This window comes from Vitis riparia, chromosome 19 (assembly GCF_004353265.1).
Source record: "Vitis riparia cultivar Riparia Gloire de Montpellier isolate 1030 chromosome 19, EGFV_Vit.rip_1.0, whole genome shotgun sequence".
In the NCBI taxonomy this organism is placed as follows: Eukaryota; Viridiplantae; Streptophyta; class Magnoliopsida; order Vitales; family Vitaceae; genus Vitis; species Vitis riparia.
The window spans coordinates 9158273-9179423 of record NC_048449.1 but is presented as its reverse complement, the minus strand read 5'-3'; the positions used below and the strand labels follow the sequence as shown (position 1 = coordinate 9179423).

The 21151-nt window shown below is 35.2% G+C and overlaps 1 protein-coding gene across 1 annotated transcript in view; it reads left to right on the top strand.

The window, feature by feature from the left end:
* The first annotated feature begins 1717 nt into the window (after positions 1-1717).
* Positions 1718-21151, top strand: part of LOC117909277 (threonine--tRNA ligase, mitochondrial 1-like) — a 31512-nt gene continuing 12078 nt past the window's right edge. The window contains exons 1-7 of the mRNA XM_034823236.1: positions 1718-1983; positions 2078-2315; positions 2686-2745; positions 8266-8355; positions 15434-15508; positions 15628-15756; positions 15856-15945. Coding sequence (XP_034679127.1) covers positions 1826-1983; positions 2078-2315; positions 2686-2745; positions 8266-8355; positions 15434-15508; positions 15628-15756; positions 15856-15945 — 840 coding nt within the window. The 5' untranslated portion in view covers positions 1718-1825. The remainder of the gene's footprint in view (positions 1984-2077; positions 2316-2685; positions 2746-8265; positions 8356-15433; positions 15509-15627; positions 15757-15855; positions 15946-21151) is intronic.

Sequence of the window (21151 nt, the reverse complement as noted above, 5' to 3'; positions counted from 1 at the left end):
TATGGCTGACGCGAACAGTGAAGAAGGCGTAGGCATGTGGTAACCGTGTTATTCATCATGAGAACATGAAGCCTTTGCTTGGACAAGTTAAACTTTTCTCCATGCACATAGGCCATTTACAAGGAAAAAAAAAACGAGAGCAGCAAGGAGGACCAAAACAGAGCATATATGGGCAGATAATCACATTCAACCAAAACCATCTTATGGCTCTTAATGTCCACAGCAAACCAACAAATAAAACCCAAAAACTATCAAGAAACCGGATAGATCTCTTGAGAATATACAAAATAGTGCGGAAATCATACCTGGATCGAACTAACAAGCTCTTTTCATGCCTTCCGCGACTTCGCCTGGGTCTCTCCTCTATCGTCCCGTTTCCTCCCCCATTTTTCTTCTCTTTTCCAACTGCTCTCCTATTCCAACCATCAGCCCCGTCTCCATTCTCAACCACCACCATGGCGAGGTGGTGGTGCCTTTCACCACGCGTCCCATGCATGTCGTTGGTAGCCGTCCCCCACCCCTAAAAAACGAAAATTTTACTCCTCCCGGGTGGCCTGTTAAAAGGGGTCTACACAAACACACTCTAAATCTTGAACTTTGACAAATAGATGTTAAGACGACTTTTCTCTATGGTAATTTAGAGTAAGATATTTATATGGTGTAACCAAAGTGTTTTGCAATAATTGGGAAATAACACTTGACTCGTAAATTGAAAAAAAATCTTAATACATTATAAAAAATATAATAGAGAATTTTCAAACATCTATCATGGCACACACAAATATTTTAATCATATAGAACAATAACAAATATGGAGAAAATAGTAAAAATATTTTATTAATAGAATAGAAAAGTTAAGTTTATTTATTTTATTTTGTTTAAATTTTATATCATTGGAATAAATCTCTAGCTCAATTCCCAAAAAACGAAAATGAAATTTATTTAAAGAAGTGTTTTTAAATTTTAAACTTAGAGTGTGTTTGGAAATATTTGACGTCCAAACCCTTATGGTTAGAATACGTTTAAAAATATGAGAATACGTTTGATGGTTACGAAAAGTGTTTTTAATATTTGTAACACGTAAATTTTTATCTGAAATTTTAAAAGATTCAAGAATGAATGCTAAAAAAAAAGTATAAAAATATGAGAATTTAAAGAAAAAAACAAATAAAATGTTAAATAAAAATAGAAAAGCACATTTAGCAATTATAAAATTGGAAACATTTCTATTATTAAAAATAAAAAATATATATTTTTAGAGATTTTTTTTAAAGTTATTTTTACTTATATTTTGGGAGTTGTTTTAAAAAATATAAAAAATATGTTAAAATGATGTAACAATCAAACATTTGTTGTATAAAATATTAAACAACATTATTCTAGAATTGCTTTTAAAAACATTTCCCATTGTGAATTTTACTTTTCTCTCAAAATTTGTAGGGATACTTTCACTTTTTTATTTTTTTTAATGAATAGAAAACTCATATTTGTTAGTTGGAGTGCGCGTAAGCTGACCGGATGGTTTACAAATAATAATAATAATAATAATAATAAAAAAAGGGTATGGAGGTGCATGGAAATTCACTTTTAGCTTTATTTATTATTTAATATTCGTATAATAGATATATTATTAAATTTTGTTGCATTTACCAAATTTGAATTTGAAAAATATTAAAACCCTTAGACCTCACATCAAAATATTTCTAGTCAGCCATATTCTTCCTACTCCCCTTTTCCCTCTCCCGCTTCGCTATCACCCTCCCGCGCCGCCGGCTCTCTGCCTCTGCCTCTCCACTACTACTCTTCTACCACCGCCGGCGATCCCATGGGAGACGTACCTGATGCAAAATCGAAGCCCTGCCACTCTCACCCGAAGGATGACGAATATCTCAGTTGCGTCATTCCCAAGCGCATAGCCCTCTTCGAGTCCATCAAATCTCAACAAATCTCTCACCGCCGATCCATTTCCGGTGACCCCATAAAGTAATTCCTTTCTCTGTTTCTATAGTAAATATATATGTTTCTTTTTTTTTTTTGGTATTGTTGGTGGTTGATTTTTGATATTTATGTGGCGAAGGATAACTTTGCCGGATGGGACAGTGAAGGAAGGGAAGAAATGGGAGACTACGCCTTTTGATATCGCCAAAGAGATATCGAAAGGTTTAGCCTCCAATGCATTGATTTCTCAAGTGAATGGAGTTTTGTGGGACATGTCGAGGGCGCTGGAGGGCGACTGCGGGCTTAAGTTGTTCACATTCGATAGTGATGAAGGTCGGGACACTTGTTGGCATTCGAGTGCACACATTCTGGGACAGGTTCTAGCAGTTCTCTTCGTTCAATTTAGTTTTCGGAAATATAGGCGTGTTTAGAAACTGATTTTGAAAATAGTTTTCTACAACAAAAACACAGAAAACAGTTTTAACAGGAGAAAACAAGCTGTTTTTAGATAACATATTTGAGCGGTTTTCACTTGTTTCCTCTTGGCAGATTTTAAAAATAATTGAAAATTATTGCACACATTTTTAAAACATGTTTAAAAACATAGAAAATGAATTGAGAACATTCTAGATTTCCAAACAGACTTTTATTCTTAAAAACTGTTTTTCAGAATTGTTTTTGAAGACATTTCCCAAATAGAGTCATATTTTTTGAGCAATTGAATTGATAGTTCATGCAATGGTGTAGGCCCTTGAAATGGAATATGGTTGCAAGCTGTGCATTGGGCCCTGTACCACAAGAGGAGAGGTATGTTATAAGCATGATTAGTTTTGGAAGCCAATCTGATTGTGATGTTTTCTTATTTTATTTAAATATTAATTTTTTTGTTTAATTAATTTTACCTTCTTATCACCTTTATTTTGTATTAGAATTTTAATGTACCGTTAAATATATGCAACTTGGTGGTATTGGATTTAGAGAGTGTTTGGTAGAACTTAATACATATTACCTAATGACTTAAGTTAAATTATTCTTAAGTTGTTGACTTAAAATTTATTAGTTAATTTTTACTTCAAGTATTAAGGTTGTTTGGTAAAGTTAACTTAAATTTTTTTATTCAAAATCATCAAATTAACATATTTACCCTCATTAATTTTTATTAATAATTATACTTTCACTAATCTTAAGTAATAATTTTATTTGTTAAACATTCATATTTAAAGTATTATAGATGCATATGATAATTATAAAAATATTTACTACAAAAGATGAGATGTGAATGTCATGTCATGGTTGTAAAATGTACCTTGCTAAATATGGGCAAATGAAGCAAAATAGATTTGAGATTAAAATTAAGTAAACTATTTTAACTTAGTACTTAAAGTTATTTTTGACTTTAGGTTGTGATATTAAGTTATTTTACCAAATATGCTTAATCTATTTAATAATTTAAGTCATTAAGTCATATTAAGTCATTAAGTTGATTTACCAAACACCCTTCTAATGTTTGTTAGGTTCTTGTCTTTTCAATGTTACGCTCTAACTAGGGTATGCAACATTGGAATCATTAAATTGCATAAAAATTTGGCTATATATAAAAAATAAAAGAAGGAAATTGATGGACTAGAAAGAATTTCATGAATAGTATAGAAGAGTGGATATAAATAAATAAATAATAACCTAAATAAAAAACAAATTAGTTGAATAAATATAATCTAAATAAAAAAATACATAAAACCTAAATGTTGGACTGAGTTGTGAGTGTGTAAGAAAAGGAGTGGTGTGAATGCGTTGAGAAGAGATGGGACTTATAAACTTAAATAGAAAGTTTAATTGTTTTTCATTTTCAATAATTTATAATTTAGTTTCTCCCTCTTTCATCCAAATCCAACTCTCTCATGGTTCCATCAGATGGTTCTCAATATCACCATCATGGTAAGATCCTCTAAGAATTTTATTTATATTTTTTTATTGGAATAGACATTTTATTATCATGGATTAAATAAATACAAAGAAGGATGGGAATTACTTCTCGCAACCACAACCACTATATAGCTTTGATCAAAAGTAAGAAAAAATTATCTACACTAGACGATGGAAATGCACATCTAAACATGGTTACCAATACAAACTCAAAAGCTTCTGGGGGATAGAAAATCCCTTATAAGAGAAATGAACTAATTGGCCTTTTTTTTTTTTGCTAGCATATTCGCCAAATGGTTAGCTGCCCAAGAAATCTACCAAAATGAACACCTTAACTCTAAGATTAATATAAAAAATTTGGTGTAGCCATCTATTAAACCTCCACAAGCTTCTCTCCTTATTCACCCAAGATAGGACTATTGCAAAACCCCCTTTCTACAGGAAGGTTGAATAAACCTCAACTTTAGCATGTTTTAGGCCTTCCAATAATGTTAATATATCTGCTTCAATGGCTAGACCCGCTCCAACAGTCTTAAAGAATACTTTCAATAATGTTCCATGATGATCCATAAGCATTCCTCTAATTCTCAATTGTCCCAAGTTACCTAAAGAGCATCCATCTAAATTCAACTTGACACTACCCATTAGAGGAGGCATCCATATAAGGAGTATCCCCTCAACCATCCTAGTGGATCTGTTTACTGGGTTCCAGTCTAATGGTATAATGGTCAAAGGGATGGCCACAAATGGTGCACTAGTTAACACCAAAAGAGGAGCGAAAATACATTAATTCCTCATTGTCCCCATAGTACTCCATTCAGGGTTCAAAATCTTGGTCGAGACCGGTATGACTCGGTTGAGTCGTATCCGCCTCGGCCATGGCCAGTACCAAACCGATACCCGAGTTGGATATTTTGCCAGCTCGTGAACAAACTCGGTTGGATTGAAGATAAATGAACAGTCTTAGAGTGAATCCTGTGGAAACTTTGAGACAACTCCAAGATCATGTTGAGACTAAGCCATTTGGGTAATTGGTAATGGAAAAAAAAGGTAATATTGAAGTAGAAATGGTGGAGGAGAGGAGATGATCAAAACCCATGAAAATGAAAAATACAGAGAGTTTGAACCTTGCATTTTCATCCCTAATTGCATCTTCATTCCTATTTGCATCTTCATCCTTCTGTATCTTCATAAAGATATTTTGTCTTTGGTTTAAACACTTTTCAAAAATGGGTATTGTGCATAGAAACAGGGAGTTGTGGTATTTTGCAGAGAAAAAGGGAGTTGTGGGTTTAGAGGAGAAATGGGTATCTTGAGAGAGATAGGTGTTTGACTGGTGGATGGGGGTTATGGGTATCTAATAGAATTGAGGATTTGGGTTTTAAATAATATGTATTTGTTTTTTAAGTAGATAATGAGTATTTGGTGGGAATTTGAGTTTTAAATAATTTGATGAAAATTATAATGGTAAAAAATGAATAATGAATATTAGGCTTATATCAAATAAATAGGAAATGAATATTTATATAAAAATTAAAATTAATGAATATATTTTATAAGAAAAATTATATTTATTTTTTTAAAGATGAATCATGGTTTTATTTTTTTAATAATTGAAAATATTTTTTAAAAATTCAAAATATTTAATTTAAACAATTTTTTATAAAAAAAAATTTACTTTTTATTATTTTCATCTTCAATAAGAATATTATCAAGTGATTAAATTAAAATATTTTTAGAGATTTTTAATATTATTATAAATCATCCCAAAAGTTTGCTTTTATTATAATTTGAATAATTTTAAGATAATAGAAGTTTATTTTATTAATTTTTTTACTCTACTTATTTGTATTTATTTATTTTAATAATTTTCATAATTTTTAAAAATTATTTTGAGCTCTTAAATTAGAATTTTTTGTGTATCACCCGATACCGATCCGAGATACCAAGACCGATGTGCCTCGGGACCTCCCGAGTCAATGACCGATACCGCGACTTTGAATTATGACACCATTTGTCCTAAAAAAGTCTCGCATTCCTCTTAGGCCATATATTCCAAAATAGTATAAGAGTAATACTAATATCTCATAGTGACCTACCTTTAGGAAGACCTTCAAAACTCCTATAAGCAATAGTTAACATCTCCACCACACTCTTGGGTGGAATCCGATCAATCTTGCAAGTCCAATTAACTTATACCATAATCAATGCAAAAAAAAAATAAAAAATGATAATCCGTTGATTCACCATTTGTCTTACGTATATGACACACCATATTTGGCCTAAGGGCTTTGTGAGGTCTCCTCTTTTGCAACAAATCATTATTACTAATCTTCATATTTGCCACTAGCCATGTGAAGGCTTTGACTATAAGTGGGACTCTAGGCTTCCAAACAAAGTTTGCAGGAGGGAGGGATTTCGAGTTGGTGGAGATGAAGTGCGCTTTAAAGAATGAACTGGCAAATAATAGATCAAAGGGTGTTGAAGGCAAAACCCTCATATTTGGATAAGTGGATGATAATGGTCCTTTTTTTTTTGAAGGCAAAAAATGGATATATATTAAAAATGCCTTAGCAATGGGGTGCACTAAAGTACACATGATGTGTACCATAGGCACCAATAGACAAACAAAAAGAAGAGAGTCAATGATAAATGCACATGGGCTAAAGTTCCTATCATTAAAAACAAGAAAATATATACATGGGCTAAAGTTGACATAAGGATGGTAAGTTTCTCAATTTCATGGTCAGAAAGGTTGTGCTGGAAATTGAAATTCCATGAATAAAAGAGAGGGGACGAGATCAAAACTCAAGAAATACAAGAATCTCTCAACCTCACTAATCTGAATGTTGTCATTCCAACCATTGGATTGTGCCCCATAGATGCTTCGAGCGACCTTTTACCAAAGAGCATCACTCTCTCTTTGGGGTCTTCACAACCATTTTCCGTAAGGGCTTTATTGCTCAAGGAAACTCCACTAGTCCTTTGTCTCCTTCACTTTGTGGCCTAGAGATCAGCTTCCATCCTATCAAATATCTCTCTTCCTTCAGCTCAACTGTAGAAAATCCCTCTGTATTATCTCACAAAGTCTATAAAGGAGAGATCAGCAACCATTACTAAAATTCTGGACTACAAAAACATGAGTTTGAATAAATGTTTTTCTCACAATCAACATTGATTGGTCAAATGATTCACAGGATATCTTGTTCCTTCATTGCCATATTGTCCAAAGGAAAGAGAAAGGAGCCATTTCCCACTTCACTTTGCAGCTCCTTTCATTGAAATTGTTGTGCCAATCCAACAAAACATCTCTACCCAGGGAAGCACTTGAAGTGCCTTAAAAGGGAAAACCAACAAAGATTACAAACTAGAAGCTCATCGAAGATGAATTAGAAAATGATACACTGTCTCCTCCATTTGATTACATAGATAATACTTGCTAGTCATAGTTCAAGAACCTCATAAGCTGATCAATTGTTAGAGCCTGATTGAGCAATAACAGACTTTTGATCCATTCTAACCTTTGTTAGTAAGATCTAGAACATAGAGTTAGCCTCTTAATCAAATACATTATATGACCTCTTCTATTTTATGTTTTATCTAGCCATTATAAAACTTGCCTGTTGGAAGTTATGTGTGTGAATAGCTAAACAACTCAAATTACATAGACAAAAAGTCAATATTGTCTAGAAAAGAGGGTGGTTGTAAGGAAATTTTGATTATGGAGATTTCTAAATTGACATAAAAAGAAATGACGTATAAGTTTGTGGTATTCAATAGTTCTAGTTCTGATGGAGATTTGTGGCACTATATTTTCTGTTGCATTGTCCCACTTTTGGTACCCCTTCTATTCTGAAAGTATTTTCTCCTGTTAGCTATTAGCCTACTGGATACACTCACTGGGAAAACTTCTTGTGAGAAAATCATGGTGCATTTGGTAAAAGGTCCTTCATTTACCCATTAACTTCTCAATTGGAAGTGCACCCTGTATTTGGTCACCATATAAAGGAGTTAGGATCTGCAACTATTTTTTATTTTTTTTTATTTTTCTGTTTTGTATTTGTTTGTTTGTATATTTGTTTGTCTGTTTGTTTGTTTGTTTGTTTTTTTTGTGTTTTTTGGCATTTGGACTCTAAATGTAATTATGTGATTAGGTACATCTATGCTTGTATTTGAGGTTGTATGCATGTTCTGACATTTTCCTATCTATTTAGAGATGTTTATGACATTATCTTCTCTTTGGTGCGTGTGATCTGTTGTAATGCAATATCTTTATTTATTTGATGTTTCATGCTTAACTTTAGTGATGTAAAGAATTGTATGTGTTTCATTTCATCTAGCTCTTTACTTGTGTGTATGTTATTGGTCATAAAATCAACTTTATGTTGGCATCTTATGGTGTAGGGTTTCTATTATGATGCATTTTATGGTGAATTGGGCTTGAATGAAGATCACTTCAAGCAAATTGAATCAGGCGCGTTGAAAGCTGTTGGGGTATTGTTCTCTTAGCACTTGACCTATTACCCCAAGTATTGAGATTAAGGCTTTCTCCAGTTTATTGTTAATAATGAAAGTGATGGACCACAATTAAGATAGCAATGATATTCTAATAAAGAAAAGGTACCAATGATATAACAAATAGGATAGCTTACTCTCACAATGTTCCTTTATCATTTACCTATTTGTTTTTATTGATGAATTTGCTAATTGTAGCCACACAATTCCCGAGCCCTCTTATATTACCCAATTCTGTCCAATTCCTCTCCCTATTTTGTACTGGCCCCTACACCCCTGAAAACATCAAGACGAACTTATGTTCACAGTTTTTGAAGATTGAAAATGCCCGCACTTCCATATAAATTAAGTCAGCACCCTATCCCAAAAGACCAAAATCCCTCTTGCATGATCCCTGGCTTCCATGGCACCCTAGAACTTGCCCACACCTAAACTCCTCACAATCTGCTTTGACATATGCTTGTTCTTTGTTCTTGTAAACATACCAAGTCTGTCATTTGTGATCTAATGATGGATTAAATAACTATCCGCTTTCCTCCCCTTATTGATCCTTCTTAACATTCCAAGAAAGAATGCAAAGCTTCATTGGCAAAATCTGGCTAACTCCCAACTGCTCTTTCCACTTTTCCTTCCTTTGCCTAAAGTAGAACTATAGTTGATGGAACACTTCAGCTTGTGAAGCTCCTTCTTAAATCTAGACCCAAAGACAAATTTCTTTTTGATCCTCATATTAGTACTTTACCCTTTTTCCTAAGCTCTGTCCTCCTTAGGAGAGCTAGGATTTCTCCTTTAAATCTATCAACTGGCATCCACACAAAACTGCTGAAAAATGAAACCTTACAGAAGCATCCATAGAAGTGTGGGAATCCCTTTCATAATAGTGGGGGGAGGCTCCTTTACTATAATTGTTCCCCCTTCCAACCGCTTTGCTTCCATGTCAACAATGCACCTCATGGCATTTTTTGTGAACTCCTCCAATCATGCTCCAATTGCATAGACCCACTCACCACTCCATTGGGCTCAATAGAATGCACTTCAACTTGCTCCCTCTAGCAAAACAAACTCCTCACTACCTCATCTTATGGTTGTTTTTTCTTATAGTGAGAGGAAAAGAAGGAGAGGAGGCCTTGCATGCTAAGAAGGAAAGAGAGGGAGGAGCCATACCTAGGAAGTGTGACACTTCTACCATGAGAGCTTCATTGATTGGAGCTGGTCTCTCCAAAGCCACTTTGTATTAGTCATCTTCTTCACTATGTGACAATGATTACCCTTGGCCCCATTGCTACACAATTGCTCGCTTGAGTTGTGTCATTTTTGTGATGGTTAAAGCTTGTGAGGACAAGCTTTTGAGAGTGGGCAAATGACTCATTTGTTGCTTGAGAGGCCCAATCTCAAAGAACACCCTTAGGTTAGGATCAACACCTTTTAAAATAGCAAGGCCTAAGCCTTTTTAGTCCAATCCTCCATTAAATCTTTCAAGGCCCAAGCTTGCATAACCTTCCTTGCCACCTTGGGCTATAATTGGCAAGATTAGGCCTTTCTTACCCTTTGTCCCCTTAATACCCTTCCCCTCCTTTAGGCCTAGGACCTCTTCGTTGGCCTCACTAAGGGTAAGGCCACATCTTGCTTGGGCTACTTTTGTCCATTAGGTTTGCCCCACTCAAAGTTCAAAATATCAGCCAAGTCATATTCACCTCGACACTTGCCACGATGAGTCCAATACCTGATATGATCCTATGCCCAAACTTGATACTAAATTGGTGAGACTCAGTCGAGATTTCGAGTTAAATCGATTGAATTGGTTAAATTACATAAATTTTTCCGAGTCAAAACGAAGATTTTTTTTTTCTTTTCTTTTTGCGATGAGTTCAATACTAGATATGGTCCTATGCCTAAACTCGACTCTAAATTGGCGAGACTCAGGTGACTCGATTGAGATTTCAAGTTAAATCAATTGAATCGGTTAAATCACATAAATTTTTCCAAGTCAAAACCAAGATTTTTTTTTTCTTTCAAATCACAATAGAGGATCAGAAAATTTTCATAAAAAATCAGGTATTCCCTTTTAAACTCTCAAACCATCAATCCCGTTCGCCATGATGAAGATCAAAGAAGAAGAAAAAAATCAAATTAAACCTCACCCGCGACTTTTTTAGAAGTCTATGAGAGGGGAAACCACTAAAGGAATGAGGGCATTCACTTACCTCACTACAATATAGCGCGATAAAGTGTAAAACCGATTCTTTCACTAACGAGGTTGGCGATCATGGTTCAAAGTGGTGGGTCTTGTGGTGGTGGTGAAAGTGGGTAAGGTGGGTCTTACGGTCATTGCTTGCTCTCCCTTATTGACTCCCATTGCGGTTCTTGAAGTGTGGGTGGCTGCTTGCTCTCCCCTCATGTTATGGGTCTGGACTCTTTCAATGGTAGGGTGGTTGGGTGGGAGTTCAAAGCCTCAAAGATTGGGAAAGTAGGAGTTGCCTCACCAATTGGTAAAGTGAAATGGCTTTTTTTAAAGGTGGCATGGGATTTAATGGTAATAATATGGATTGCATAAAATAAATTTATATGGTATGTCTTTATATAGAGATTATAGTTTTAATTTATTATATCATATAAAGTTTTTCTCATATAATATTCTAGAATTAAATTACATTAAAAAATCAATAATTATTTAAAACAAATTTGTTTAATAGAGATTGCATTTTTAATTTATTATATCATATAAATTTTTTATCATATGATATTCTAGAATTAAATTACATTAGAAAATCAATAATTATTTAAAACAAAATTGTTTAATAGAATCATAATTGTAAAAGTAATTATTTAATAGCATATTTACATTAGGAAATTAGTAATTATTTTCATATGGTATAAGGATTATATTTATGTTGAACATGGAATTGATTATTGAATTGTATGTCTTTTAGTAAAAATATCATTATATTTGAAATAAAATAATTTTCAATTCTTAGCAATATTATAAATAACTTTTAGTAGATACTTTTATGATTATATAAACAATGTTAAATGTGAGACAATTTCGTTTTACTAATTTTTTGAGCTTATTTAATTGTACCTATTTTTTTTGATAATTTACAAAGTTTTTTTTTTTTTTTTTTAATAGTTTTTTGAACTTTTTAATTATTTTATTTTGTGTATCGCTCGATAACGAGCAAAGATGCTGAGACCAATATGCACTGGGACCCTCTAAGTCAATGACTGAGACCGTGACTTTGAACCATGGCCTCACTCCTTCAACATAATTCCTTTTGTTTGGTCCAGATCCATGCTTTTGACCCATCATATCTCTAATTGCATCACACCTAATAGGATCGTGTACAACCAAAGCACCTCCCTCTAAGGCGTGGGCACATTCTTGCCACCTAATGGGAATAGGCTCGTGTGACACAAGACACCTAGTCCCAACAAAGTAGTCAAGCCAACTAGTATCATGATAATATTTAAATTACTTAGAAAACTTGAGATTTGTAGTACTTGGTTATTTATGGTAGTTATTTATGTGAGTTTTCATCTTCTAAGTGTTAGGAGTTGTGAAGCACTAAAGAGTTATTGAAGGGAATCTACACATAAAAGACTTTTTGGATTGAGTTTCTGTGATAGAATGATTCTTTGACATAATGAAGGTTCCAGAAAGGAAAGTGGTGAAACCTATTGCTTTTTAGTTGAAGGGTGGGGCAATGGTATGGTGGGATCAACTACAGATGAATAGGCAGTGGCTAGTAAAAGTGCTTGTGAGGACTCCAAAGAAAATGAAACAACTGCTGATGGGCAGACTTTTACCTTCAGATTATGAGCAATACCTGTTCCAGATGTATTAGAATCGCATGCGGTCACAAGTCAGTTTTTGATTACACATCTGAATTTCTACAGCTCTTCACTTGTGATAATTTAGTTGAAACAAAAAATCAACAGGTTTTAAGGTGTCTTAATGGTTTGAAGTCATCTCTTAGAAAAAGGATTGGGTTGCAGAGAATTGATATGGTGGATAAAGCCCATAATATGGCTCAAAGATGTTATAGTAGATGTTGAGAAAATCAAATTATAGTCATTGAATTGTTCCTGATTCTTCATATGCTGCTACTATGAAAGGAAAAGCACTACAAAACTCACCCACACACAAGTATACAGTCCAAGGATGCTTCTAATACTGGTTTTAGTTCCATAAAGAAAACAACAAAGACACCTAGCATGGAGGTGTCTAAAAATCCTTATGTCAGTGATGCAACTCAGAGGTGTTATAGGTGCAGAAAACCTGGCAATAAATCAAATCAATGTGCAACTAGAAAACTAGTAAACCTGGCAAAGCAGGAAGATGAATGTGGTTGCTAATGAAGCGGAGTTGTAGCAAAATGATGATTTATATCAAGGAGCTGAATTTGCAGAAGATGGAGAGCAGGTTAATTGTGTGGTGAAGAGGGTGTTATACTCATCTAAGCAAAAGGACCATTCTCCAACAACATATTCCGATCACAGTGTACAGTCGCAAAGAAGGTTTGTAATCTAATCATATATAGTGGAAGTTGTGAGAACTTTGTGGTGAAAATGCTAATGGAGCATTTGCAGCTAGCTGCCCACAAAAAAACACTCATCTCCTTATGCTGTAGGCTGGATTAAAAATATGGAACATGCCTAACCCAAGAAAATCTGGAATACACCAAAGAAACTCTCAAGGGGAGATTTCCATTGACTAAAAATAGAACAAAAGAGCAATGATCTCTCTCCATCATCTGTCCCTCCTATCTATCCCAATAACTCTTTAGCGTCTTTAGAACTTCCAACACTTAGAAAATGAAAACTCACATAAATAACAACCACAACTAACCAAGTACTACAAGTATCATGTTTCGTAGGTAATTTAAATAATATTCTGATACTAGTTGACCTGCTACTTACTTGGGACTAGGTGTCTTGTGTCATCGGTAGAACCCTTATCCATGCCGGTCACTTTATCACCATGCATTGACACATTAATCCCTACCTATATCTGATGTAGAGCCACCCCACACTCTCCATGGCACGTGACAAACCCACCACTTCATCCCTAACTTCCAGCTTCCTTCTAAGCAGCCTTGGTTCAACTTGAGAAAGCCACGGTGGGATCTCCTACCATAGTTGAATGGCAAAACAAGAAAGTCTCACCACTACTTATTTTCTTCACACCCTCCTCCCGTGTGATTTAATCAGTACCCTCGTTGATTGCAAATTGCATCACTTTGCAGTGTCTTCATCTATTATCGTGAAGCCCCCACATGCACCTCCTAATTGCTCAAAAACTCCTTGTCCACAAGAAAACTGACAGCCCAACAATTCTCGTCCAAGTTTCCTTTGCATGGACTTATCCAACAACTTTTTCTTAAAAATCCTCTGCCCCTCTTACAGAACCCTCTTTGCTTTGAAGACCTTTTCAAACTCAAACAGAATGAGAGGTCCTCCTAACAATGCTTAATGGGGGTTTCCTTGCAGCCACCAGTTAAGCATAGCCATTTCTTTAGGGAAGATAAGGATAGGGTCTGGTCTAAGAAGTTATCCCATCTACCCACTAGGCAATGATGCAAGGTGCATCTTGCTCAAAGCATCCATCCCCCCAATCTGAATCCACACTTCTCCCACCTCCAATGGGTTCTTTTTCACCATGGCTGCATAGGATTCTCCCACTTTTGAAACCTTTACCCCACTTCCTTACTAGAGAACATGCAAACTAGAGTTGCCTCAGCAGAACTAAGAGGAGACACAACCTTAGGACAACTCAGCTTTCTGGCAAACAAACTCTACTCTCAGAGCACTCCCTTTCCTTATGGAAACACACGAGAGAATGTTTGTGCTTCCCCTCAGCACATGGAACATACAAGGAACCTCCCAGCACCATTACTCCACAATTCTAACTTGTAATTCCTACCACCCTCTATCCAACTCTTCCTTTCTTGGATAACACGCCTCCATCCCCTCCAATGGAAAAGACAAAAACTTCTTGCTGAATCTGATCCATTAAGAGAAGCCTCAACTCCCCTCTATAATCTTTCCTACTTCCCTGCTTCTGGCTAGCTCAATAGAAATCTTGAAAGATTTCGATTCTATTCCTAACCATCTTCTTCCTCCTTTCACTTCCATTTTTGATAGTCAATGATATATAGAAATTCCAGGAATCTTTTCCATCTCTGCCCTTCTGTATTTCTTTCTCTTATTTTTGTGTGCTTGCCTGCATTCACACATGCTTAACACAAATCTAAGGAATGGTTGTTTGGTCTTAATTTTTTATTCATGTTTATGGTCCATTATGTGGTTTTGGTTCTCCATGAGATTTCTTATTGAGTACTAAACTCCTCTTTAGGCTCCACGTACTTAAGCTGGGAATCCAAGAATTTTTTATCTTTCTTTCTCTCACTTCTGTGCACTAACACGGATCTAATGAAAGTCCTTATGTTAGTTGTTTTTTCTTAAAATTAATTTCCTCATTCATGTTTTATTTTCCACTAGTCATTCAGTGCTTGATCATGTTATTTTTTTATTAAACTTACCCCTTGTGCTTAGGACAACATTGTTCAACCTAATGAATCCTATGCTAAATTTTAGTAATTTAGAATTCCTATAAAGGCAATTATGCAGATGAGCATTGCAATTCATATCCACCACAGTGCCCCAAGAAATTTAAATGCAATTGAAATTGATATCAAGGGAAGTTTATCATGGAAGAATACAATTTAATTCACAATGGAGTTGGAGCTGGGTATGGAATGGTGTGTTTTGCTAGAATGGTAAGATAATAGTAATCAAGATTCAGATTAATTTGTAATTCAAAATAAAACTAAAGGATTTCTTATGTAGAGGGCTTAATTCTAGGATTGACACTTTTATAGATTTTGATTGTAAATTTGAGTTTGGAAAATGCAAGATTTTTCAGAACCATAAAGTTATACTGTCATCAGTCTTGGGTCTGTCCAATGTTTGGCAGATTGATTTTTGTGTTTGCTCTTAAACATTTTCAGAAGAATGCTTTTCTGTGAAAATATGTTACTTAATATTTTTTATATTTCAGGAAAAGCAACCTTTTGAGCGCATTGAAGTGTCAAGGAATCAGGCTCTTGAGATGTTTTCTGAAAATAGTTTTAAGGTGAGTGAAGCTCCATTTTTATATCATCCATACCATTTGAGCTATCCTTAGCTACTTCCTTATTTTCTTACTACTCTTATTGTTACTCATATGGGTTGTTTATCATATCTCATAATCAGATTGAAATCATCAATGACTTACCCGAAGACAAAACTATCACAGTATACAGATGTGGGCCATTGGTTGATCTGTGCCGTGGACCCCATATACCAAATACATCTTTTGTGAAAGCATTTGCCTGTTTGAAGGTGATGTGTTCGTTGCGTAAAGGACCTGTAGTTGGGAGGTAATTTTATGTGTGTTTGCAAATCTATTTTCTGTTTTACTGAGGTGTTTATAATTTTCAGGCTTCATCAGCTTACTGGAGAGGAAATAGAGATCGTGAAAGTTTGCAAAGAGTTTATGGGATATCGTATCCTGATTCAAAACGATTGAAGGTAATATCATTTTTGGCACTTTTTTTGTATGTATGGTTTATTTCTTCACTTTGTTAGTTGGTCAGTTGCCTTGTTGAACTGCTGGATATATATGTTCGACATTTTCTTTTATTCAATTTGAAAACTGCATGGCATGTGGGACTGGTTTAGATATTCTCTTTTGACAAGGAGGTAATTTTGTTTTTTATCAAGTTCAAAATTTGGGTTTGACCAAGATTATGAACACTATGAAATTTAAAGCCAGTTTGGTATTGTTGTATCTTTTAAAAAATCTCTTTTAACTAATTAAAAGAAAAAGCAATTGTGATGTGAAGCAATTGATCATTTGGTAAACTGCGGTCTCAAAATTGTAGTGAGTTTAAAAAATATTCAAGTGTTTGGTGAACGGGATTGTCTGATCATTGCGAATAAGTGTGGTAATTAAAATAGGGATGTTAAAAATTTGATTGAAATAGGAATGCTAACAATTTAACCATTTTGCTTTACTTTGTTATAAGAGTCAACATTTAATTAAAAAATCATTGTATCATGTAAAGACCAATTCTAATTTATCAAAAAATGCAAAGACCAATTCTAATTTATCAAAAAATGTAAAGACCAATTCTTAGTAAAGTTACAACAATAGAGTTTCAACCGACATTTAATATGTGCACTTATTAAAGTTACAACAATATTGTTTCTAAATGATTCATTTATTGTGATCATGTATGATTAATAATTAATTTTAGATATCATGATTTTGATTTAGAAAAAATTATTGAGGAAAAAGAAATAATATAAGGTAAAATTGTTTTATATAATAGTCTTTAATTAACTATTTAATATATATATATATATATATATATATATATATATATATATTTTTTTTTTTTATGGATAAGAAGGAGAATATCATAAAGAGAAACATCAAAAGAGCGTCCTAAAATACATAGGAAGTATAAAGAGAACACCTAAAAGCACCACCAAAAAAACAGAAAGGGACAACAAAAAATAGTCCTCTCTCAACTTGAGCCCAAACAGTCCACAAAATCTACGGTGAAAGTAGGACTTGAAACTATAAACAACTAAGATCACACCCAAGGATTACAAAGGAAAGAAAATTTAAGCCCTTGAATTGAGTGCTCCCTCATTTTCAAATGCCTTATTGTTTCTTTCCTTCCAAATTGTTTAGAAAAGGCATAAGGGAGTAGCCCACCACATCTTTTTCCTTTTTTTTACCCACGAAAAAACTGTGCCATCCTAAAAACGTCTCTTTAACTGATGAAGGGAGTGCCTGCAACACACAAAACAGAGAAAACAATAACTTCCATAAAACCCTTGCAGTGTAACAATGGATGGGGATGTGATCAATGAATTCTTTTTCCTCTATAAGACAAAGGAAGCATTTATTCGCCAAAGACCACCTTCTCTTTTGAATGTGATTCTAGGTTAAAAACTTATTCCAAGTAGCCTCCTAAGCAAAGAAGCCCACCCTCGACAACACTCATGATTTCCAAATTACAATTGTTGGAAAAACACATTGTCTTCCTGGCTCCAAAGTCTTGTAAAGGGTGTTAACAAAAAATTTTCCATTCTTTAACACTACCCTTAACACTTTATCATCCACATCCTTGCACACCTGCCTCCCTTGCAATCTTATAAGGAAACGCTACATAATTTCCACCCCTCAATTGTTGAGCTACTTAGAGAAGTGGGGGGCCTAGCAATCCTCATTAGTTGACAGGTTCCAAACATCGTCCACCCAAGCCTCCTTGGAAGAAGCTATAGGAAATAAGGAAGGAAAAGACATGCACAATGGATCGTCATCACATCACTTGCCCTACAAAAACCTTATCCTCCTCCCATTATCTATAGAAAAGGCAACTTTGTAACTCAAAATATCTAATGCTTCCTAATAGCTTTCCATGGCCCTATCTTATACCCTTCTCTCACTTTGCAGGAGTACCATCCTCCATTTCTTGTATTTTTCGCTAATGACTTGCTTCCAAAAAGCCCTCATCTCTAGAGCAAAACTCTAACTCCATTTGCATTGCAGGGCTTTGTTGAGCATTGAGCTATTCCTAACTCTAAACTACCCTTTTTGTTGTTTGAGTAGATGATAGACCACCTTAGTAAATGTGGTTTCCGCTTTAGATTTGCTCCAACCTCTTTGGATTTGCACAACAGGGCTTTGTTGAGCATCGAGAGATTCCTCCCCAAAGGAAATCTCTTTGGATTTACTTTAACCTCAACTTGGAATGCAAAATAAGGACATAAAATAATCAGGCATGTTGGAAAGAGTGCTACGGATTAAGGCAAGTCTCTCGGATTAAGGCAAGTCTCTCCCTTTAGAATATATATTGTCTTTTCCATAATGCTAGTCTTTTTTGAAACTTCTCCTCCACATTGTCCCAAACTGCCACAAACTTAAATAGAGCACCCAAAGGAAGGACTAAATAAGTTAAAGGGAGCGCACTAACCTTGCAACCCAACTCTTTAGCCAGTTCCTCTAAGTTGTGCACCCTCCTCATTGGAATTAGTTCGCTCTTTTCCAAATTAACTCTTAACCCCAATATAGTCTCAAACCACATAAATAACCAATTCAAGTAAGTCAACTGATCTAGAGAAGACTCACAAAATACTAAAGTGTCATAAAAAAATAGCAAATGAGATACTTCCACCCCCTCTTCTCCTCTGCCTCTCACTTGCCATCCCTATAAGAAACCTTCAACCTTATCCCTTTTAAGGAAACAACTAAGGGTCTCCATGACAATCACAAAAACATAAGGTGATAGAGGGTCCCCTTGCCTCAAAACCCGAGAGCTTTGAAAAAAGTCCTAAGGAGAGCCATTGATAAGAACAAAGTAGTTCACTATAGGAATACACCAATTGATCCACTTATCTTCAAAACCCATCTTTTCTAACATCATTAGTAAGAAATTCCAGTTAACGTGATCATAAATCTTCTCAATATTAAGCTTACAAATTATACCACAATTATTGTTTTTTAAAAGTGAATTAATAACCTCATTAGCAATCAGTGAAGCATCTAGAATTTGCCTACACAAAAGCATTTTGGGAAGGGGGCACCATCTTAACTGTAATCTTCTTAAGCCTATTGGCTAACACTTTAGCTAACAACTTATAAAGGCTACCACCAAGCTTATAAGAGTCCTTAATGTCTTTAGCCCCCCTTTTTTAGGAAATAACACCTGAAAAGATGCATTCAAACTCTTTACAAATCTTCCTTTCTCGTGAAAATTCTTAAAGAAGCCTATTGACTCTTCCTTTAAAACATCCCAACAGAAATGCCAAAATGCCAAAGAAAAGCTGTCAGGGCTTGGAGCTTTATCCCCACTAAGATCCAAGAGAGGATTGAACACCTCTTCCTCAAAGAACGGGACCTCTAACATAGTTGCATCATCACCTCCTAAAGCATCAAAAGACAACCCATTGCAGTTGGGTCTCCATTCCTTTGTTTCAGATAAAAGAGATTGAAAAGCTCAAACCAACCCAACTTTAATCTCTCTCTCCTTTACCACCCATGTCACTTTGATTTTAATCTTAACTAGGAAGTTTCTTCTCTTGTGGGCAATGACCATTTTGTGGAAAAAATTGGTATTTTTGTCACACTCCTTCAACCTTAACTCCCATGATTTTTGCCTCTAGGGAGTTTCTTCCATTAGAACCCACTTTTTATACTCCTCCTTAGCCCACTTCTTGACATTCTGCTACTCCAAAGACAAAACCCTTGACCCTTTCTTGGAATCCCAAAAAACCACTTGACTTAATGCCAATTCCTCTAGTTGTAACATTGCTAGAGATCTCTTTGTTCCACCTCTTTAGAGTAGCCTTTAGAACTTTCAACTTTTCAACTAAAATGAAGCTAAAGGTACCTTTGAAGTGGAATCCCAACCACTAAGATCTCAGTAGATCTTTAAAACCTTCCTCCTTTAACCACATATTCTTGAATTTGAAAGGGGAAGAGCCTTTCCTCAAGCCTCCTTGATCTAATGCAATTGGAAAGTGACCAGAAACGGGTCTAGGTAAGTGACACTGCACAACCTTTAGAGACTAAGAATCTATCCATTCTCAATTGTGATTGATTATTTAATCCATTCCTCGAAGTAAAAGGACCCTCCTGCAAAGGAAGATCCTGTAGCTCCATGTCCTCAATGACCTCCGAGAATCTTTGCATGGTTGAGGACAACCTTGAATCCCTTTCTTTTCTCTAGGAAATCTGAAAATGTTAAAGTCTCCACCTATACACAATGGGACTTGCCACAAACCCTTGATAGCCCTTGACTCTTCTAGAAAGCTTCTCGAAACCTCTTGGCAGTAGGGTCATACACCCCTTATAAAGACCTAACAAAAGCCATCCTTATGGTTTTTGAACCGATAGGAAATCGAAAACATTCTTATCTTCATACCAATAAACTCTATCACCTTCTCATTGCTGAGGACAACCTTGAACCCTTGTTCCTCTCTTTAGGAAATTTGATAATGTTAAAGTCTCCACCAATACACCATGGGACTTGCCACAAACCCCCAATTGCCCCTACCTCCTCTTAGAAGGTTTCTTGAAAACTCCTAGCAGTAGGGCCATATACCCTTGTAAAGACCTAACATAAGCCATCCTCATGGTTTTTGAACCGACTGGAAATTGAAAACGTTCCTATCTCCATGCCAGTCAACTCTATCACCTTGTTATCCTAAAAAATTAGAACCCCCTTGCCACACCATGCAAATTTAGAGCACCCCATTCTAGGAAGCTGCCCACCCCTAATGTTTGAACCAAACTAAGGATATTTCTTAGATCTTAGTTTCCTGTAAACAGACCAAGTTCGCCTTTTAAGACTTAATCACTTACTTGATGATATTTCTTTTGTTGCTATCGTTAGCCCCTCTTACATTCTAAGCCAAAATTTTTAGCTTCATAGACCAATTGAAATAATGTCCTAACTCTCCCTATCTTTACGTCTTCCACAACTTGTACCTTTAAAATTCATTGAGCACTCTAACTTTCTAAGCTCCCTTTCAAACCTTGAAGACTCGAGCTTCTTCCTTTTAAAACCAACCACTTGAGCCTTCTATCCTTTTCTTATCTTCATCTTTTTAAGCAAGGGTAAGATCTCCTCAAAGCCCTTTGTCGGCATACCCAGAACGTTGTTGAATTGAGCTGGGCAGCATGAGGGCCAACTCTCAATGGTGAAATTGACATGTCATC